General features: G+C 50.8%; 1 protein-coding gene across 1 annotated transcript in view; it reads right to left on the bottom strand.

Moving 5' to 3' along the window:
• The window catches only part of LOC101611971 (guanylate cyclase D-like), a 44,413-nt gene extending 23,685 nt beyond the window's left edge, over positions 1–20,728 (bottom strand). Inside the window, exons 1-11 of the mRNA XM_045146122.1 lie at positions 20,722–20,728; positions 17,702–18,463; positions 13,343–13,641; positions 11,415–11,769; positions 8,528–8,618; positions 7,882–7,978; positions 7,679–7,798; positions 4,941–5,021; positions 1,404–1,580; positions 601–757; positions 206–355 (exon numbers count right to left, since the gene is read on the bottom strand). Of these exons, the coding sequence (XP_045002057.1) occupies positions 206–355; positions 601–757; positions 1,404–1,580; positions 4,941–5,021; positions 7,679–7,798; positions 7,882–7,978; positions 8,528–8,618; positions 11,415–11,769; positions 13,343–13,641; positions 17,702–18,463; positions 20,722–20,728 (2,296 nt within the window). The remainder of the gene's footprint in view (positions 1–205; positions 356–600; positions 758–1,403; positions 1,581–4,940; positions 5,022–7,678; positions 7,799–7,881; positions 7,979–8,527; positions 8,619–11,414; positions 11,770–13,342; positions 13,642–17,701; positions 18,464–20,721) is intronic.
• Between the last annotated feature and the right edge of the window lie 1,594 nt (positions 20,729–22,322).

Here is a 22,322-nt window from a genome sequence, read left to right as displayed (position 1 = left end):
CCTCTCTCTCTCTCCCCTTACAAATAAATAAATAAATTTTAACAACATTCAAACTATTTTGAAAGAATGATTTCCCTGGTCAGATTTCAGGTATGTGTGCCTATGTGGTTATATTCATGTCCAGATTTCCTCCTGATCACAGAACTCTACAGCGATGTGAACCTGTAGCCGGGAGCAAGCTGAGGAGGGGAGGAGGACCCAGTACCTTCGGCTGAGAGCCCCAAGGAGCAGTAAGGCGGGCCCCAAGTCAGCACTTCCTGCAGGATGATGCCCAGGCTGAAGATGTCCCCTTTGAAGGTGCCCCGTCCAGGAACCCTGGGTCCCCGCAGCAGCTCTGGAGCCGTCCACAGGAGTTCTGTCATCACAGAGCACAGCCACACCACCATCACCCTCTGCAACTGGGGGGACCTCGACATATCTACTCTCTCCAGTTCCCAGGTTAAGGGCCTTAGGTTCTTCTAGAGCAGAAAAGCCATCAATTCCAGGGCACCGTACAGAAATTGGACAGGACTGGAGAGCTCTCCCCACCCCTACTTCACAAGCACTGGGTTTAAACAGAGATGGTAGACCCTACTGGCAAACCCCTGCTCCTGAGCTGACCTTCTGGGGCTGCCTGGGGCCTGGGAGACCTCTGAGATTCCAGGAGCTCCGCATAACCATAGTCCGTGACCTTGAGCACGAAGCGTCTGTCCACCACACAGTTCCGGGACTTGAGGCGGCCATGGGGGAGATGTCGATGGTGCAGATACCGCATGCCCTGTGGTGGGCAAATGGGCGGATGGGAGCTGGTGAGGTAGCTTAGAGGTTAAAATGCTTGCCTGAAAAGCCAAAGGACCCAGACTCAATTCCCCAGTACCCACATAAAGCCAGATGCCCAGGTGACACATGTGTCTGGAGCTCGTTTGTAGTGGCTAGAGGCCCTGGTGCACCCATTATCTCCCTTCCCCTCTAATAAATAAACAAAATATTGTTTTTTAATGGTGGATGGGCTGGAGAGATGGCTTGGCAGTTAAGGCGCTTGCCTGCGAAACCTAAGGACCCAGGTTCAACTTTCCAGATCCCACTTAAGCCAGACGCACAAAGGTGAGGCAAGTGCAAGGTCGCACATGCCCACTAGGTGGCACCAGTGTCTGGAGTTCAATTGTAGTGGCTGAGGCCCTTGTGTACCAATTCTCTTTCTCTCTCTCTCTCACACACACACACTTTCTCTCCAAAATAAAAATGTTTTAAATGGGGGAATGAGAGGGACTATGGAATGCATAAAGGACCCGGAGGCCTCCTGGCTTCGTCTCCTTTGGCTCGCTGTTCAGATTTCTCAGTTACCAGAGTGGAAAGAGCTTGGGTATCCACATCTCCTGTCTCCCTGCCCTCCCATCACCTCAGCTCTGGGGGAGGCTCCTCACTCGGATCAGATCCAGCAGCAGAGAGGCCTTGAAGGTCCAGTCCAGCCGCAGGGCCTCATTCCGCAGCAGGTCCTCCAGGCTGCCACGGGCGCAGTGTTCCAGCACCACAGCACTGACCCCAGGGCCCACGAGAAGGCCCAGGCAGGTGGCCACATTCTCATGCCTCATTTCCCGCATCTGTTGAGGCAATAGGCACCTTAGAGATCCCCTGGGGGCTCTTCAAAGGCTGGACTTGGTATAATCCACGTTCAGGCACTCAGGACTTAGCATTCAACACAGGGCTGAGCACAGGGAAGCACCAGAGATGTAGGATAGATGGATGGATGGATAGGCAGATGGGATGAGCCGGTGGGTAGAGTGATTGGTAGCAGATGGCTGGATGAACAGATACGGGAGGGAATGAGTGGGCAGAGGGATGAAGGAGTGCTGTGTGGGTGGGTGGATGGATGGATGAGTGGTGGGTGAGTGGATGGATGGAGTGATGTATAGAAGATGATTGGATATGTGGGTAGATGGGTGGATCATGGCTGCAATGTTAGCTGAATAAACACACAGGGATTCCGTGAGTGGCTACATGGGTGGGTGGTAAGATAGACACATTGATGGATGGCCAGGAGAGTGAATGAATGAGTGAACAAGTGAATGGAAACACCATAAGTGGACGAGTGAACGAGCTGTAGCTATCTCCACATAGTTGGGTCTAAGTGATGTCATTGACCTTCATACTTTCTGTCCCCTGCAGTCCATGAGGAAGAAGGATGGGGAGTGTGTGTGTGTGGGGGGGGATCCTGCCAGCATTAACAGAAAGTGGACTTCCCAATGGGCTGTCCAGTCAGTTAGAAAACTGGGACCAACCAGGGACCTCAGCATTTACCCAAACAGGATAGACTGAACTCTGTCTGGCAAAGCTCACTTCACAAAGATAGCTCAGAACTTAACTAAAGGGGGAGGGGTGCCTGCATGCTCTCCTCCCTCAGAGACTTGCCAGCACATTGGCATGTGTGGAGTTAGGGAAGACCTCAGCTCCTTGAACATTCTGCCATCAGGAGGCCAAGTCCGGCCCCTCTCCCTGGGTGTGAGGGCTGGGGCTCCGTGACTGACGGGGCCAAGTGAACGCGGTGGAAACAGACGCGTCTGTCTCTGCGTTCAGGCCCTAGGGGATGGCAGCTTCCCCTCTGCATCTCTTGCAGCACCCCTGCCCTGGTTCACCCTGCTGGAGAGAGTATTGGAGCATCCTGAGAGTACAGGAAAGAAGTCAGGTCCAGATGAGCTCAGTTGCAACTATTCTGCCTGTAAATGGATCCACCTTAGGCCCTGTGGACTGAAAACCAGCAAGGCTATCTATAAAGGTCCGGGTAGTTGGGCTGGAGAGATGGCTTAGCAGTTAAGAGCTTGCCTGTGAAGCCTAAGGACCCCGGTTCGAGGCTCGGTTCCCCAGGACCTACGTTAGCCCAAGGAGGCACAAGGGGGCGCACGCGTCTGGAGTTCATTTGCAGTGGCTGGAGGCCCCAGCATGCCCATTCTCTCTCTCTCTCTCTCTCTCTCTCTCTCTCTCTCTCTCTCTCTCTCTGTCGCTCTTAAATAAACAAATAAAAATAAACAAAAAAACTTTTAAAAAAGTCCAGGTAGTAAATATTTTAGCCTTTGGGCATCCTTTTCACAACTCTTTCTACCACTAAAGCAGGAAATCAGTCAAAAAAATAAAAGCATGGCTTTATTCTACTAAAACTTTATTTATAAAAGCAGACAGAGGCTGGAGAGACAGCTTAGTGGTTAAGGCACTTTCCTGCAAAGCCAAAGGACCCAGGTTCAATTCCTCAGTACCCACATAAGCCAGATGCACAAGGTGGCATATGCATCTGGAGTTTATTTGCAGTGGCTGGAGGCTCGACTGCACCCATTCTCTCTCTGTCTGTCTCTCTCTGCCTCTTTTTCCCTCTCTCAAATAAATAAATAAATAAATAAATAAATAAATAAATAAATAAAAATAAAATATTTTAAAAGCAGACAGTAGGGCTGGAGAGATAACTTAGTGGTTAAGTCGTTTGCCTGCAAAACCTAAGGACTCAGGTTCAATTCTCCAGGTCCCACATAAGCCAGATACACATGGTGGCACATGCATCTGGAGTTTGTTTGCAGTAGCTAGAGGCCCTGGTGTGTCCATTCTCACTCACTCTGTATCTCTCTCTCCCGCTCTCTGTCTCAAATACATAAATAAATAAATAAAAATAAAAGCAGACAGTAGGCCTGATTTGGCCTACAGGCCATAGTTTGCTAACCTCTGACAGCTGTGCACCACAGAATGCTTTCCATCCAGCTCAAAGCATAACAGAATCACCCAGTTTAGCCCTGCCAATTGTTTTTTTTTTTAATTAATTTATTTGACAGAGAAAGAGGGAGGGGGAGAGAGAAAGAGAGAGAGAGAGAAAGAAAGAATGGGCATGCCAGGGCCTCCAGCCACTGCAAACGAACTCCAGATGCATGTGCCCCCTTGTGCATCTAGCTAACATGGGTTCTGGGGAATCGAACCTGGGTCCTTTGGCTTTGCAAGCAAATGCCTTAACCACTAAGCCATCCCTCCAGCCCTGCCAATTGTTTTTTCCCCACAAGATTGTAAGATATAAATAATCATTGTTGTAACCCTCTGCATTTTTGGGAATAACTACCCAAGCCTACATAAAATGTTTGTGCATACGTGTGTGTGTGTGTGTGTGTGTGTGTGTGTGTGTGTGTGTGCGCGTGCGTGCACGTGCGCGTGTGTGTATACACATAAAGGCCAGAAGACAAACTCAGTTTTCCATCTTTCTTTGTTGTTGTTGTGATTCTTGTTTTTGAAATAGGGTCTCATTCTGGCCCAGGCCGACATCCTTTAAAGAACAGCTACTTATCCAGCATGGTAGTTCTTGACTATAATCCTAACACTTGGGAGGCTGAGGTAGGAGGATTGTCATGTATTGAAGGCTGGCCTAGGCGACAGAGTGAGTTCCAGGTTAGCACTGGCTACAGCGAGACCTGGCCTGAAGAAAGTAGAGAGAAAGAAAGGAGAGAAAACAGCTACTCACATTGGCTGCAAGATGTCCCCTGGCAAATGCCTAGCTTCGCCTCCAGTCACTCAGTCCCTCTGAAGCTTATTTCAGATAGTGACGATGTTAGAAATAATAAGAAAAATAATCAAAAAAAGGGGGGGGTGATCCTCTTTCTTCTCCAATGCCCAGAACTTGCCTGGTACCTTCTAACGGTACCACAGACTTCCCAAGTAGAGCCACCAGCTGAGGAAGAGGTGTTCACACACAGGAGCCTATGGGGCACATTTTACGTGCAAGCACATTAGGTGGTGACTTGTCTTGAGGGATGCTGGTGACCGTGTCGGGTTGTGATGAAGCTCTGAAACCAGACAGTGACAATGACGGCAGCAGTGACATCCACTCTGAGGCCAGAGCATCCTCAGTCAGTAGGGACTGTTCGAGACCAGTGAGGGTTACCTGAGCATGTGTCCCCAAGTCCCCTGTAACCGCCCCCCTCCTTAGGCAGCCCTACCTTCCTCAGGAGGCTGAGGCTGCTCGGCCGCAGCTCAGGGGCTGAGCCCACGTCAAACTTCTTCAGCCACACCCAGTCGCCCTGTTCAAGAAAGAACAAGTCCGCTAGCTGTTGTCCCCCACCTGGGTCACCTCAGGACAATCCCGCCACCTCTGGGTCTTGGCGTCTTTCCCCTTCTCTGTTCTGTGCCTGGCAGTTGTCTGCAGCAGAAACAGCGGGCAGACTTTTGAGATCCAGGTGGGGGCCAGGCCTAGGATTTGCTGGACAGACCTGAGGCGGCCCTGCGGTCCTGTGACCTCGGTGGTGACCTCTGGTCTCTGAACCTCACCTTCCGAAGACGACGCCATTAGAGAGCTAATGGAGATAGAAGATGGCTACTTGGAAACATGGTCCCTTCCTGGAGGTCAGCTTTGCCCTGCAGTCCTCAGGCGTTTATGACGCCCCAGGCTATGAAATGCAGGGCCCTGTGACCCAGGGGCTCCGGTGAGGCAGGCAGGCATGGGAAATCGGTTCGCCATTTGGCACAGCACGTGGCTTGAGCAGAACACACACCCTGATCCTACACAATGCACCCAGCAACCTGCATGTATACCTCACTCCAAACAATGAACTAGCTTTCTCCTCCCTTTAGCAACCATTACTTGCAATCAGTTTCTATTCAAGAATGTTCTTGGATATTCTGGAGCCAGAATAGCAGGGGACCATCCAACCTGGACTGGTTTGAGGGTACATGCGCAACCAGGCTGTGTTTTGTAAGTGACATTTTAAGGAGGAATCCCTATTTACTATCTTTTTAAAATTTTTTTTTGTTTTGTTTATTTTTATTTATTCATTTGAAAGTGACAGAGAGAGAGAGAGAGAATGGGCATGCCAGGGCCTCCAGCCACTGCAAACGAACTCCAGATGCATGCGCCCCCTTGTGCATCTGGCTAACGTGGGTCCTGGGGAATCGAGCCTCGAACCAGGGTCCATAGGCTTCACAGGCAAGCGCTTAACCGCTAAGCCATCTCTCCAGCCCCCTATTTATTATCTTATGCCTTGCATAACTATACAACTGGGTGTACACATGATTAAGACTTGGATGCACCAGGGCTGGGGAAGTGGCTTAGCAGTTAAGGCATTTGCCTGTGAAGCCTAAGGACCCAGGTTCGATTCCCCAGGACCCACGTAAGCTATATGCACAAGGGGGCACGTGCATCTGGAGTTCACTTGTAGTGGCTAGAGGCCCTGGCATGCCCATTCTCTCTTTCTCAAATAAATAAATAAATAAATAAAATATTTTTAAAACTCAGATGCATCATGGGAAGGGACACTGCAGTAGAGAAAACTTCATGTAACACTCAAACGTGTCCATTGAACCTTAGGCCATTCAAAGTACACCCCCAAGTACCTAATGCATCTGCTCCTAAAAATCCTGGAAAGAGAAGTCCCAGGCACTTCCTGGTTCCCTGAGATCTCTCCACCTGAGTGGCTCTCTGCCCCTTCAGTAGTGGATTCAAATTTTTACTATTGTTTGGCTCTTCGTGACGTTTCTTGCCACTTAGCTACTCGTGTGCCTGCGCCTTTCTTCAGTTCTTTCAGTAAGATGCCAATAACCTGGAAACTCTCGCAGACCACCGTGGACAGCAGGAGAGGAGGGACGGGAGGGCAGGACAGGGGAAGCCCGCGTTCACAGTGGCCCCGGCCCTCGGCCCTGCGTGCTGGCAGATGGCTCCACCGTGGCCCTACCTTGCACCTTTGGGCTGCTAATAGGCTTGTGGGTCATTAAAACCTCCTTTTGGGGGCTGGAGAGATGGCTTAGCGGTTAAGCGCTTGCCTGTGAAGCCTAAGGACCCCGGTTCGAGGCTCGGTTCCCCAGGTCCCACGTTAGCCAGATGCACAAGGGGGCGCACGCGTCTGGAGTTCGTTTGCAGAGGCTGGAAGCCCTGGCGCACCCATTCTCTCTCTCTCCTTCTATCTGTCTTTCTCTCTGTGTCTGTCACTCTCAAATAAATAAATTAAAAAAAAAAAAACCTCCTTTTTGTTTATTTATTTATTTATTTTTGTTTTTTGAGGTAGGGTCTCACTCTAGCCCAGGCTGACCTGGAATTCACTATGGAGTCTCAGGGTGGCCTCGAACTCACAGCGATCCACCTACCTCTGCCTCCCGAGTGCTGGGATTAAAGGCATGCGCCACCACGCCCGGCTAAAACCTTTTTATAGGAAAGGGGAAAGGTGGGGTTGCCCATGGGAGAGGTCAGAAAATCAGCAACGATTCCTATGGAAACAATTAGTTCAGCTCAGTAACTGCGGTGGCCCCAGGCTATGAGAACTGGACATGTATATTCGATTTGAGGCTGGTTGAATTTTAGCCTTTCTTATGTGACCTCGACCTCTGACCGAAGCCTCCCTGTCATCTTAAGGCCCAGCCTCCACCTGGAGGTGCCCTGAGCTGGATGCTGCCCTCATCCCAGGGGGCTTGGGCAGGCAGGAGGGCGACCTGGGCCCAGGCCAGTGGCAACTGGCAGGAGCTAATTGTCTCTTACCCAGCGTCAGCTCGTGAGCCCTGCCTGGGTCCCAAGGTCAGCCCTGCTGTGTGCTTGGCACATTATCCACGAAAGGTCAGCTCCTCCATCGGCCACATTCCCTCACCTCTAGTAGAAGGGGCCTACAGAAACCCAAAAGATTTGCCCTCCCTCAGCTCTGCCTATACTGATCAGAGCCGCCCAGGCCTGGGGTGGGGTAGCAGCAGCCCTCACCTGGTACAGGGCCATGCTGGTATGTTCCAGGGCACCCGGCAGGCTCCTGGCTGACCCTGACCTCAGGCTCACGCCATCCGCTGCACTTCTTGATTCACTTCCACTGTCCACGTGCGGCCTCTGGAGCGGGTGCAGGGGTGGTCAAGAGCTCAGCCCAGGCCTCTTCCCCTGTCTGCCCACCCAGCCCTAACCTGCCCACCCACCCCGCGGCTGGGGGTCTTGCAGAGGAAAGTGAACTCTTGAGCTGTCAGCAGGATCCGGTGGGGTCCCTGACTCAGCCGCAGCTTCCGGAGTCCCAACCTGGAGGTAAGAGAAAAGGAAGAGCAATGGGAGTCTTACAGAGGCCACTCCTCCTCAGTCTGGCCCTATGTGTCCTTCGGTGACAGCTAGGATTAGAAGATGTTGGGCACTGTCCCCACAGAGCTTCTGCACCTTGGGTTCAGATCTGCAACTTCCCAGGGCCTCATGTCCCTGCTGGTCCCCACCCCGGTGGTCCCGTGGTTCCTGGGGGCTTCATGGGTTAGGGGTGGGAAGAATACTGCCCTTTTCAAAATGTGGCACTCTGGAAGGAACTGGCCAGCCCCTCATTGTACAGCTAGGAGCCAACAGCTCTGGGAAGGAGTCTTGTCAAGCTCCCTGACCACTCCTGCGGATCTCAGATAGACCTCCCAAGAGGTAGCCAGAGCCCCCCCGCATGACCTGACTTCCCCTCCAAGACGGAAAGGAACAAACTGGACCCTGAGGTCTGGGAGGTGGGGGCTGGGAAAGTCCCTGGAGATTGCCAACGGAGGCCCTGTAGGGCAGGGGGTCAGAGATGGAGCCTGTCTCGGTCTCAGCAGACAGTCTCACCTGATGAGGTAAATAAGGGCTCCACCAGCCAGTGCTAGTACAAAAGCCAGCGCCAGTGCCAGAGCCAGCAGGCTTCCCAAGGGCTGTGTACCTGTGGGGGGACAGGAACAGACAGAGTCATTAGAGCAGCAACCGCCTCCTTCACTGAGGCCCCGCCCACTCTACCTTAGGTTCCCCCCAAGAAATGGAGGCATGAATCCCTGCCGTGCACGGTCTCTAGCTGTCCTTCACACAGACTAAGGCTCTTGGAAGTAGGGGTCTGGGTCTGTCTTCCCGAGTGTCAGCTGGACCTGGGGCTATAGTTTAGTTGACATATGCTTGCCTAGCATGCATGAAGCCTTGGGTTCGATCCCTAGCACGCTATAAACTGAGCGTGGTAGTCCCTAATCCCAGCACCCTGGAGGTAGAGAAAGGTCATCCTTGGCTACAAGTGAGTTTGAGGTGGCCAGCTTGGAATACATGAGATCCTGTCTCAAAAAACCAAAAGCAAACCGGGCGGGTGTGGTGGCTCACGCCTTTAATCCCAGCACTTGGGAGGCAGAGGTAGGAGGATCGCCATGAGTTCAAGACCACCCTGAGACTACAGAGTGAATTCCAGGTCAGCCTGAGCTAGAGTGAGACCCTACCTCAAAAACTCAAAAACAAACAAACAAAACATAGACTATTCTATTGCCTCCTACATCCTGGGACTGAGCAGTGGCATGGCAGGGGTCCTCAGACATTTGTGGAAGAAGACCAGGTAAACAGCAGGCGAGGACTTCGGTCCCTCCCACCTGGGTAAGCTTCCTGATTCTCACGTCTAGTCTGGGAGGCAGCTGGCCCTAATCTAGCTGGGTGCACTGTCTATGCACAAGATACTGTGGACCCAGGGACTTTGCAAGCACCAGGGGAGCTGATCTTGAAGGACAAAGAAGATGAGGAATGTGGCTCAGTGGTAGAGTTCTTGCCTCTCAGGAGCAAGGCCGTAGGTTGAATTCACAGCACCACACACAGACACACACACACACACACACACACACACACACTACAAAGTAGATGTAGTCAGGCAAGGATGGGATTCAGTGAAGGTTCAAGAAAAGAAGCATTTCATGTCTACAGAGGCATGACAGGGTGATATAGTCCCTATGGTCTAAGGTTGGGAGAGCAGGGTTAACTGAGGCCAGCGCAGAGGGCAGAGGGGCACTGGAGGCTTGGGGCAGGGCAGACACACACACACAAGCTTGGTCAAATGCATTGCTGCTGTAATGATGACCACATGTGCCTTAGGGAATGTGTTTGTACTTGGGTGTTATCGAGAGACATGTACACCAGAGAGGACATGCAAGATGAATGAATGACAGAAACCAGAGCCATGTGGGCTTCCTGCCTTACACCCCCCCCCCCAGTGGTCATGAGGAGATACCCTACATTGGGAGTCAGCAGACTTGGACTCAGCATGAACTCAGTCTCTGCCTCCCTACGTGACCTTGAACAAGCCATCAAGTCTTTCGAGCTTCAGTACTCCATGGTGTCCATGGAGGACCATAGCCTAGTCACAAGGATGTGGGGCAGTTAGGAGGTCCATAAGGTGGGAGCATCTCTAGCCTTGCTTATCTGAGGGAGGCCTTGCTGGTCTCCCCCCCGGAGTTTTGCAGTTACTGACCAGGCTTCTTAGGACAGTCCATGTGGAGAAATTTGGTGAAGGGTAGGTGGATGGACAGGCAGAGGGATGTAAAGGTGGGTAGATGGATATGTACTTGGCTGGATGGGTAGGTAGGTGAATGGGTGAGTGAGTGGATAAGAGGTTGGATGGATGAATTATATGTGGATGGATGGATGGGTGGGTAGATGGGATGGATGGATGTACAGGTGGATGGATGAATGATATGTACTTGGCTGGATGGGTGGGTAGGTGAATGGATGAGTGAGTGGATAAGAGGTTGGATGGATGAATTATATGTAGATGGATGGATGGGTGGGTAGATGGGTAGGTGGTAGATGGATAGATGGATGGGTGGGTGGATGGATGGATGGGTGGGTGGATGGATGGGTGGGTGGATGGATGGATGGATGGATGGATGGGTGGGTGGGTGGGTGGATGGATGGATGGATGGGTGGGTGGGTGGGTGGATGGATGGGTGGGTGGGTGGGTGGATGGATGGATGGATGGGTAGGTGGGTGGATGGATGGGGGGGTGGGTGGGTGGATGGATGGATGGATGGATGGGTGGGTGGGTGGGTGGGTGGATGGATGGATGGATGGATGGGTGGGTGGGTGGATGGATGGGTGGGTGGGTGGGTGGATGGATGGATGGATGGGTGGGTGGGTGGGTGGGTGGATGGATGGGTGGGTGGGTGGGTGGATGGATGGATGGATGGGTGGGTGGATGGATGGATGGGTGGATGGATGGATGGGTGGGTGGATGGATGGATGGATGGGTGGGTGGATGGATGGATGGATGGATGGATGGGTGGGTGGGTGGGTGGATGGATGGGTGGATGGGTGGGTGGATGGATGGATGGATGGGTGGGTGGATGGATGGATGGATGGATGGATGGGTGGGTGGGTGGGTGGATGGATGGGTGGATGGGTGGGTGGATGGATGGATGGGTGGATGGATGGATGGGTAGGTGGGTGGATGGATGGGTGGGTGGGTGGATGGATGGGTGGGTGGGTGGATGGATGGGTGGGTGGGTGGGTGGATGGATGGGTGGGTGGATGGATGGGTGGGTAGGTGGGTGGATGGATGGGTGGGTGGGTGGATGGATGGGTGGGTGGGTGGATGGATGGGTGGGTGGGTGGGTGGATGGATGGGTGGGTGGATGGGTGGGTGGGTGGGTGGGTGGATGGATGGGTGGGTGGGTGGGTGGATGGATGGGTGGGTGGATGGTAGGGAACAATGAGTTACCTCTCACGCATAGTGCATTGGGGTCAAACCAGCACCTGGAGTCACGGGCTGGAGGAGACCCTCTGGGAAAGTGTATGGCCTTTCCAAGAGGCTGCACCTGCCATCTGCTTGTGTCCAGAATGTGTGTGGGGACCAGCTCGCTTCCTCGACCATCTGTGTCTAGAATGACATACCGGGCTAGCCTTCTGCCCTTCTCATCCGTGCGGATCTTCTGGCTGAAGCCAGCCACATCAAGAGCCCCTATGTAGTCCCCCAGGTGGGTCCTTGAGAGCCCTGCGCCACGGCTTTTAGAGCGGTTCAGAGAATGGGCCAAAAGGAACACGGCATCACAGATAGTTCCAAAGAGTGGGGACACCTGTGGAGGAGAAAGTGTCCCACCCCGTCACCACTAGATACCTTGGGGAGCCAATATCAATTGGTTAGACTATAACTCCCCAACACAGTCCTCTCTCTGGCCCCTCATTACCCAAACCCGAGCACTACTGTGGCTGCCTCTAACTCATACCTTACAGGAAGCTCAGTCTTCTAGAAGAAACATTCCTGATTCTAGCAGGTTCTACCTCATTGCTTTTCATCCAGGCCTCACCTGGCTGCTTCCCGATCCCTCAGAGCTCAACTCAAGGGTCTTCCTGGTCCACGGTGTCCCTGACCCCACTCCACCCCAGCCTCACTTGATCCTTTTCTTTCTTTTTGTTTTTCCTTTTCCTTTTCCTTTTCCTTTTCTTTCTTTCTTTTTTTCTGAGGCAAGCCCAACAGACTGGCCATTTTTATGAGAAAGAGAGAGAGAGAGAGAATTGGCATGCCAGGGCTTCCTGCTACTGTAATCAAACTCCAGATGTGTGTGCCATCTTGTGTGCATGTGTGACTTTGCACATATGTCATTTTGTATATCTGGCTTACATGGGATCTGAGGAATTGAACATGGGCCCTTAGGCTTTGCAGGCAAGCTCCTTAACCACTAAGCCATCTCTTCAGCCCTTTTAAAGTTTTTTTAAAAATTCATTTATTTGACAGAGAAAATGGGCACATGAGGGCCTCTAGCCACTGCAAATATACTTCAGACACATGCGCCACCTTTTGCAGAATGTTGGGGAATTGAATCCAGCTCCTTAGGTTTTGCGGGCAAGCGCCTTAATCATGGAGCCATCTCTCCAGACACCCCTCTTCGACTTTCTTGACAGCACCATCACTATTTGAATGTGATTATGTTATTACCTGGTCATTCTCTGTCTCTCCCTAACAGAATGAAATTCTGTTACCAGGTCCCTGACGCCTGATGTGGTGGCATGTGAGAGATTCATTTCTTAGATGAATGAGTGATTGAATGGCCTCTATCAACATCTACATCTCTGTCACCTCCTCTAGTCACTACCGTCTTATTACCACCAAGCAGACATTGGAGGTCAGCTGAGTCCTCTAAGCCAAAGCCATGCCCACTGCCACGTGCCCCACCAGTAAAACCCTTCAGATTCATAGCAATGACCTTGGGCAATCCACCGCCACCACCCCGCACACAATGCACTTCCAACACCTTCTCTTTCTTGTCCTCCCAACTGGCTAGAGAGATGCCAGCCAGGAAAGGCAGGATGTCACATCAGGAAGAGCAGGTACCGAAATGCTACAACTAGAAAAGGAGATGCCGAAAGAAGTTCATGCATGAAGAAAGCTGAGGAGGGAAGGAGGGAGGGGGAGAGAGAGAGAGAGAGAGAGAAAGAGAGGGAGGGGTGAGGGAAGAAAGGGAGAGAAAGAAGGAAGGAAGGATGGGAGACCCATGAACAAGTCAGACAGATACATGTGCCCACAGTGAGGCGGGGTGGATGGCCAGGTAGGTCTCTAGTCAATTCCAAGGCCTGTAGTGGGTGAGCTGTGCCATATGTACTAGCCCAGGGTTGTACCCTCCAGGGCTTGTGGGAACCTAACACACCTACCTGCTCTGGCTGTCGGTGGGCAGCAGCCCTTGTGCCCAGCCTGGTAGCAGCAAAAGCATGGCGATCCTCGGGGCTGGACTCCAGGGTGACGGTAAGCACTGCATCGTAAGCCTCCTGCAGGGGCCCGCTCTCACTCAGGGCCAGGTAGGAACGGTCGCGGTAGGGCAGAGCGAAGAGCAGCGTGTCGTAGGGCAGGAAGACCAGCCTCCCATCAGCCAGGCCCTCTGCATGAGTGCGGAGCAGCAGGGCCGCCTGCTCCAAGCCCCCCAGCAGCGTCGAGTGCATGCACAGCACCACAACTGGGGACAGACGGGGCAGGATCACCCTCACGCCGCAGGATCACCCTCACGCCGCAGGATCACCCTCACGCCGCAGGATCACCCTCACGCCGCACGCCACAGCGGTCTTCCCTGAAGCCCGGGAGCTGCGGTCCTCAGAGGCCTCGGAACGTGCAGCCACGCCTCCAGCCTTAACCCTCCACCCCCAGCATCCTGAGCAAAGGCGGAATTTGCGCTGAGTTTTCTTCCCCTTGCCAGTTATGGGCGAGGTCACCGAATCTGGATCCCACTTGGTGGGGGAAACAAGCATCCTCTCAGCCAGTGGCTCATGTGTGTTGAGACGGTCTTCCTGCCCTTCCGCTCCCAGAATGCCATGCAGACATCCTGCCAACTCCCCTCCTATCCCGACCCTCTGCCCTGCCAATTGTTAATATTTACCCACAGCTTCCTATGGTTGTCCTCAAGTGTCATCACATTAAGTCAGTCAATAGTGCAAGGGCAGTGTGTGTGGCACACACCTGTAATCTTAGCACGAAGGAAGCTGAGGAAGGGAGGACCATGGTTTGAGACCCTACCTCGGAAAACAAAAACCAGGACTTGAGAGATGGCTTAGCGGTTAAGCGCTTGCCTGTGAAGCCTAAGGACCCTGGTTCGAGGCTTGACTCCCCAGGACCCATGTTAGCCAGATGCACAAGGGGGCACACCCATCTGGAGTTCGTTTGCAGGGACTGGAGGCCCTGGCATGCCCATTCTCTCTCTCTCTCTCTCTCTCTCTCTCTCTCTCTCTCTCTCTCTCTCTGTCTGCCTCTTTCTGTCCCTCTCTGTCTCTCTCAAATAAATAAACAAAAAAAAAAAAATTTAAAAAAAAGAAAGAAAAACAAAAACCAAAAAAATAAAATAAATAAAAAAGAATAAGTGAGAGAATAGGCTCACCAGAACGTAGCCACTGCAAATGAACTCCAGATACATGCATCCTCTTGTGCATCTGGCTTTATGTGGGTACTGGGGAATTGAACTTGGGTCCTTTGGCTTTGTTAGCAACTGCTTTAACCTCTAAGCCATCTCTCTAGCCCAGTTCATTCTTTTTGTGGTTGCATCATATTCCACGGCCTGACCACCTTTTGCTTATTCCTGAATCATAATCCTGTAACCTTAACTGTGGTCCTGCATGGCATCCTTAAGGTCTAAACATATGGATACATCCATCATTGCCTTAATTGTTAAAAACACAGCACTTGGGAGGCAGAGGTAGATAGATGGCTTAGTGGTTAAGCGCTTGCCTGTGAAGCCTAACGACCCCGGTTCAAGGCTTGATTCTCCAGGACCCACGTTAGCCAGATGGGACACACACATCTGGAGTTTGTTTGCAGCGGCTGGAGGCCCTGGAACACCCATTCATTCTCTCTCTCCTTTATCTATCTATCCGCCTCTTTCTCTCTGTGTCTGTCACTTTCAAATAAATAAATAAATAAATAAAAATAAACAAAAATATTTTTAACTATCTTTAAAAAAATACTAGAGACAGCCGGGCATGATGGCGCATGCCTTTAATCCCAGCACTCAGGAGGCAGAGGTAGGAAGATTGCCATGAGTTCAAGGCTACCCTGAGATAACAGAGTTAATTCCAGGTCAGCCTGGACCAGAGTGAGACCCTACCTTGAAAAACAAACAAACAAAAAATACTAGAGACAGTAAAATTTCTGACTTAAAGTCATATGCAGAGCCATAATAACAAGAACAATATCATACTGGCAAAAAAAGAAAGAAAGAAAAAGACATGTAATAGAACAGAGGACCCAGAAGCAAACCTACCCAGGTGCAGCTAGCTACCTGACTTTTGACAAAGATGCCAAAACATATATTAGAGATGGCGACACCCTCTTCCAGTATATGGTTCTGGAGAAATTGGATCTCCACGTGTAGAAGGATGAATCTAGATCCCTGTCTCTCTCTATGTACAAAGATCAATTCAAAATGGAACAGACTCTGAACGGAAAATACAGAGGACACGCTAAGAGACAAAGGCAGTGACTTTCTGAAAAGGATTCTGATAGCACAAGAAACAATCTCAAGAACTGGCTACTAGGAGTCCATGAAGTCCCCAAGCGTTTGCACAGAAAAGGAAACAATACAGTGTGGAGACAAAGAATGGGAGGAAAAATTTGCTACAGAAGATTAATATCTAGAGCATAAAAGGAAAACAAAAAATATTCAACATCAAAAAAATCCAAAATCCAAGGCAATAAGTAGTGAATAAGATGAACAGTTCTCAAAAGATATATAAATGACTATAGACATATGAAAAATGCTTACTATCATAGCCATCAGAGAAATGTGAATTAAAGCCAACATTGAGGGCTGCAGAGACGGCTTAGCAGTCAAGGTACTTGCTTGCAAAGCCTAAGGACTAGAAGTTCAATTCCCCAGTACCCATGGAGTGCACAAAGTAGCAATATGAGTAAATAATTTTTAAAAAAATATATTTTATTTATTTATTTGAGAGAGAGAGAATGGGCATGCCTCTAGCCACTGCAAACGAACTCCAGACACATGTTCCCCTTTGTGCATCTGGAGAATCAAACTGAGATTCTTTGGCTTTTCAGGCAAATGCCTTAACCACCAAGCCATCTCTCCAGTCCTTAAATAAAATATTTTTAAAATTACATTGAGAGAGCTGGGGCTTAACTGTTAAAGGCTTGCAAAGCCTACTGACCCAGGTTCAAATCCCTAGCACTCACATAAAGCATGCATTGGAATCCATTCACATCAGCAAGAGGCCCTGGCATGCCCATGCACAGACACACACACACACGTGAATAAAAATATTTTAAAAAGTAAAGCCGCATTGAAATTTAATCTCACCCCATTCCTAATGGCTATCATTAGGAAACAAACAAATGCTAAGAAAAGAGAATGCTTATACCTTGCTGGTGGGAAAGAAAAATTTCCCAGCCACCACTAAAATCAGTATGGAGTTCTAAAAATATAACTACCATATGACTCTACCACTTCTAGTATACATATCCAGAGGACTTCACGTCAATATGTCACAAAGATACTTGCACACTCATGTTATCGCTACACTATTCACAAGAGCAGAAGACTAAAGAAAATGTTTTATATATACACGATGGAATGTTATTTAGTCATAAAACAGAATGAAATCATATTTTCTGGAAAATGAATGCAACTGGAGATAATCACATTAAACAAAATAAACCAAACTCAGAAGACAAATATCACATTTGTGGGTCTTACAATTTTTTATAGATACATAAAGCCATATCCTTTATATATTCCATTCTTCCCATTTCTAGTCTCTATTTCTCTTCCCCTTTTTAGGCTATGTGTCACTGACCTGGCCTCCTGGCCAGCATATAGGCCAACTACCACTGAAACTCCTCCACCCCACCAATTGCCCATTCTCTGGCTAAATTTTCCTCTGAGGACCGGCCCATGTCACCTCCTCTAAGGAGCCCCTGCTCCCATCCCCGAGTGCCTCTAGCTCCCTAGGCCTCTGCTCTTGGGGTGACCCTGATTCCGCTGTCATACCACCTGCTTACACAGCTGTCTCCCTATCACAGTCATTCCCAGGAGAGCAGCCACCCCGTCTGTCCCATTCACTGCTGTAACCTAGAGCCCAACACTTCAAAGGCTCAGTAAGTGCAGGAAGCAATCCACCAGTCAATGATTCATGAAAGTTATGACTCTGGTCACAAAGCCAAGACGGCCTATGACTCCCCCCACCACCACCACACACACACACTTCCTAAGCTTCTTTCCTGCCACATTCTCCAGCCCTTCACTTCACTGAGAAATCCATCAAGAATGTTCTGGGCTCTTCCTCCATTGCTGAGAATCCAGCTAGGCCTGCCTGTCCTAGAATGGGGGTAAGTTTACATTCTCCAGCTACCAAAGGGGAGAACTGAGGGTGGCTAGCAGTACGGGACTGCTGGGAAGTTAATTGTGGGGTCCCTGGAAAGTTCTGGGGCCCAGTCTGATACAGAGGGAGCCCCCCCCCATGCACGACTATATGAAGTCCAGGCTGCCCATATCCAGGAAGGGGCTGGAATACACTTACCTTTCAGGCCATCCACACGGCTGAGCTGCTTGACAACCTTCACAGCCCCCTGATCACGGGGTCCCAGAGAGGTCACCAGCCCCACAGGCAGACTGTGGGCTCTGAAAGCTGAGGCCAGCTGCTGAGCTGTGGCCACCCAGATGTCCTGGTGGGAAGACACAATTGCCAAGTGAGCCCAGCCAAAGTGCCTCAGGACAGACAGCAGTACGTGGGAAGCGGACGGCAAGGTGAGCACCAATGATGATGCTCCCTCCGGAGACCCACAGGCCCAGGAGAAGAGCGTCTTGCCCCAGCCTTGGGCCAGCAGAGCTGCCACGGAGCAAAACCCGGGATTGACAGGGCCCACAAAAGCATCCACGGTGTTCTTGTGGGCCAGGAACGTGGCCAGGGCCTGAGGGGTGTCGCAGCCTGTGGGGAGGATCCTGAAAGCCAGCCGTGAACCGAGGGATAGCGAGGCATCCCGGTTGACTCGGTCCACAGCCAGCTGGGTAGCCACACTGGGGAGGGCCTTGGCAAATATGGGGTCACAGTCCCAAGGACCCAGCACCCCCAGGGTGAAGGTTTCTTCCCCCCAGGCCAACCAGGGGATGGAGACAGCCCACAGGAGGGCACACCCAAACACCACAGGGAGGAGTGACAGAGAGTGGGCTGTCCTCGGATGACCGACAGTGGGGACCCACGGTTCCTGGAAAGGCAGGCAGATCTTCTTAGAAGGTGGCAGCATCCAGTCCCCGCCTTCGGGCTGTAGCGCCCCCTGCAGTCCTAGGGAAGGAGTGCAGACAAGTCTTGCTTTCTGGCTCTTCTGCCATCTCTGGGGTCGGTAACCTGAGGCATTCAGACCCATGCTCTGCAAGCACTCTCCATTCTGCTGTGGGACTTACGCCTTCCCCACGACTTGCTCAGCGCCCTGTGAAGCCCGTGCAAAACTCTAATCTGGACTTCAGAGTGTGGGCAACAGACAGGGCCTCTAGACCCGATGCCTTCTGTGAACCTAGGCCAATCTCTGTGGTTTTCTGAGCCTTCTTTCCTCAAGAATGTGGACAACATCTCAGTAGCTTCATTGAGATGATGGAGCGGCAGCATGGACAGCATTTAGCACAGTTCCCAGCACTTGCAAATTCAGTAAGTCCTGCCTTTTTCAACTTGTGATTGCTATTTTTTTTTTCTTCTCTTGTCCCTGAGGACCAAAGTCCCATCTTCTGCCCTTCCCTCCCAGCCCAGCCCTGCCCATAGCTCCTGACTCCACTGACCCCAAAGCCCTGGGAGCCTAAGCCCATGCTGGGTGCTGTAGCTCACCCTCTGGGTGTGTCTGTAGGAGTTGTGGCTAAAGGGTTTAACACTGCATGTGTGTCCCATCTCTGACCCCTCACAGACCTGTCTGGACAGAGATCTCTCTGTCCTCCCCCTGAACAGAGGAGGGGACTAAGGGGATCTTATATGGAGTTAGTCGAAAGAGAGAATTGATGCAAGTCCATTCACATCATCACCCACCCCACACACGACCTCTTGGACCAGGGCATTGGACTGTGACATTCCCCCACACGTCATCCTACAGTTGCAAGGAAAGCTTGGTGACATTCAGAGGCTCTGTTGGGCCTGTTTCTGAAGCCACACTCTTGCTCCTTCTCTACATCATCTGCCTCCTCACACCATTCATGAAGACAGTTGTCTAACCACATTAGGGATCCCAGGAATGAATAAAATCCAACCTGGATCTCAGGCAAATGCCAGCTCTATGTAAAGAGGCAGATCCCAGACCAAATCAAGAAAGAGCTTACCACAAATAGGAGCCGTGGACATAAGGCTGAGTTGGGAAACACTGGCTGAGGAGGCACTATGGAGGGCTTCCCAGAGGAGGCAAAGCTCAGGAGAGTGGGAAGATGCCCTAAGATGGCAGCAGTGAGGACCTGGATAGCTCCTTAGAAATCACATTCAATGCCAAGGGAAAGAACAGCCTTGAACTCATATTGTAGAATAAACCCCAACATTCCTATTCACTAACCCCTAACTAACCTAGACCCTGAAGTTCTCTAGGGCTCAATTTCCCCACCTGCAAAATGTAGGCATGAATATGCCTTATGTAGCTCAGGCTGGCCTCAAACTCCCTGTACAGTTGCTGATGACCTTGAACTCCTGATCCCCCTCTCCCATGTCCTCAGTGCTGGGATTACAGGTGTACACTGCCACAGTCAGTTTATGAAGTGGTTTAGAGTCAAACCTGAGACTTTGTGCATGCTAGGCAAATACTCTACCATCTGGGCTACATCTCCAGAACCACTCTTCCTTCTTTTGAGATGTTGAACATCAGAGTTGGAGGATACTTGGGGATGTAGACATCTAAGCCGTCTGTGTCCAGATGGGGACACTGAGGAATAAGGGAAGAGGATGCTTCCCTTGGTTCCACAAAACAGTGGTAGGCTCCCCTTGATCCAAGGTCCAGCTGATTATGCTCAATGTCTCAAGAATCCCACAGCCAGTAGCCTGCAGAGGTTCACAGAGGACTTAAGACCTTAGCAGGCCAGCTTTTGGATAAGGCAGGAGTGGGCTTTCACCCTAGCTCTGCCCCTGATTCATAGCATAGAGCCCGAACCCCTTTCTGTGCCCCAGCTTTCTCAACTGGACAGTAAAAACTCAGTTTACATTTTTACCTGTCCAAAGGTCCTAAATGTGTCAATAAAACATCGGGGTGTTATTTGACTCCAAGGATGGCCATATTTGCCTCTGAATATCTTGGACCACCCTGGCTTAGGGATTTGCATTTTTAGGCTCAGGGAAATGGCCTGAGGATTAGCCACAGGTGACTTGTCCGATGAGGCCTAGTGCATGGAGTTAGTGCTTGCCCTGACCCAGAGCCCAGAGATGAAGAACCCTTAGGTGAAGAGAGCAAAACCATGGAGCGTGAGAGGAGCCCACAGAGTGAGAATGGGGAGTCACCTATCAGAGTCAGTGTCTCAGTAGCCGCCCAGGGTCTCCATGCTGAACCAGTCTGGTCCTTGAAGACACAGCCCCTGCAGACTCACCAGACATGATGGGCTTCTGGAGCTGGCCACGGTCTCTTGGCTGGTCTTGGGTTTCTCGCACCAAGACTGTGGTCCTTGGAGGTCAGGCTCTATAAGAACACTCTGGTCTGCGGCCGCCCCATTTCCAGGGCAGCAATGTGGCTGCCACACCCGCTGCCTGCTGGCTTCCTGAGACTGCTGCCTGGGGAGTGTCTCAGATAATGGCTCATTCCCTTCCTGGCACCCTCAGGAGCCCGAAGAAGCCATTTGGAAAATTAGATCTGTTCAGACCCCAGAGCTCCAGAGATTTACAGCAGAAACGAAGGGGAATGGTGAAAGAGCTGCAGGAGGGTGAGAAGGCAGGAGCCTGTCTTCAGCACTGTGGACAGCTCCAGGCCGGCTGAGGCTCCCGAGGAGGTCAGGAGGATGGATGAATGGCATCGAACCCAATAGTAATGACCACCTGCCAAGTACCAAGTCCTGGCTGGCACTACTCATTCAACGGACTGAGATAGGTGTTCTTATTATTCTCAATTTAGAGATTTTTTTTTAAAAAAAACCATGGCCCAGGAGGGTAAGGTAATTTGACCAAGGGAACAGTCATTAAGTGGTTTGGCTGATTGTGGGTCCCACCATGCTGAGTTTGAACAAAAGGGAATTTTCTATTTTCCTATTTTGGGTTTTCAACGTAGGCTCTCTCTATCCCAAGCTGACGTGAAATTCACTATGTAGTCTCAGGCTGGCCTCAAACTCACAGTGATCCTCCTACCTCGACTTCCAAGTACCAGCACTAAGGAAGTGTGCCACCATGCCTGGCAAAGGGGGCTCTTCTACCCTCTGCTAGGCATGGATGAGATCTCAATCCAAAAGACTTAGTGACCTCTCATCTCTACCTGCTCCCTCCTATCAGGGACAATCAGCTTTTACTGAAGGAATTGTCTCTACTGTGGGCTGACGTCATACACTACCACTTCCCCTGTATAAAACAACCTTGTTAAGTGGAGGTGTGTTTTCTTTTCTTTGTGTAACTTCATTTATTTAACTTACTAAGCTCTGACTTGTTGGTTCTGCCATGAGGTAAGCCAGAGGCACCCCCTTTCCTTCCCTCTACCATACCCCTAATTCTTGCCATCTTCCCCAATGCCCTCTACCTCCCAGGCACCATTCTACAAACTTAAGCTACAGTGGCATGTGAAAAGAATGAAGTTTTTTTTTTTTAGACAAACCCAACAGACTGCCTTTGTGTGTGTGTGTGTGTGTGTGTGTGTGTGTGTGTGTGTGTGAGAGAGAGAGAGAGAGAGAGAGAGAGAGAGAGAGAGAGAGAGAGAGAGAGAATTGGCATGCCAGGGCCTACAGCCACTGCAATTGAACTCCAGATGCATGTCCCTCCTTGCTCACACATATGATCTTGCATTCTTATGTCACTGTGCATCTGGCTTATGTGGGATCTGGAGACTCAAACATGGGTCCTTAGCCTTCACAGATAAGGGCCTTAACCACTAAGCCATCTCTCCAGCCCAGAACAAAGATTTTTTCCCCTTACAGGTTTTACATTCTAGGGGAGTAGAGAGGAGCATTAGAACCAACAAATAATTAATGTGAGTAGGTAGATGTAGTCTGAA

The sequence above is a fragment of the Jaculus jaculus genome, chromosome 3, assembly GCF_020740685.1.
Source record: "Jaculus jaculus isolate mJacJac1 chromosome 3, mJacJac1.mat.Y.cur, whole genome shotgun sequence".
Lineage (NCBI taxonomy): Eukaryota > Metazoa > Chordata > Mammalia > Rodentia > Dipodidae > Jaculus > Jaculus jaculus.
The sequence above is the reverse complement of the archived record's forward strand: the minus strand, read 5'-3'. Positions and strand labels throughout refer to the sequence as shown.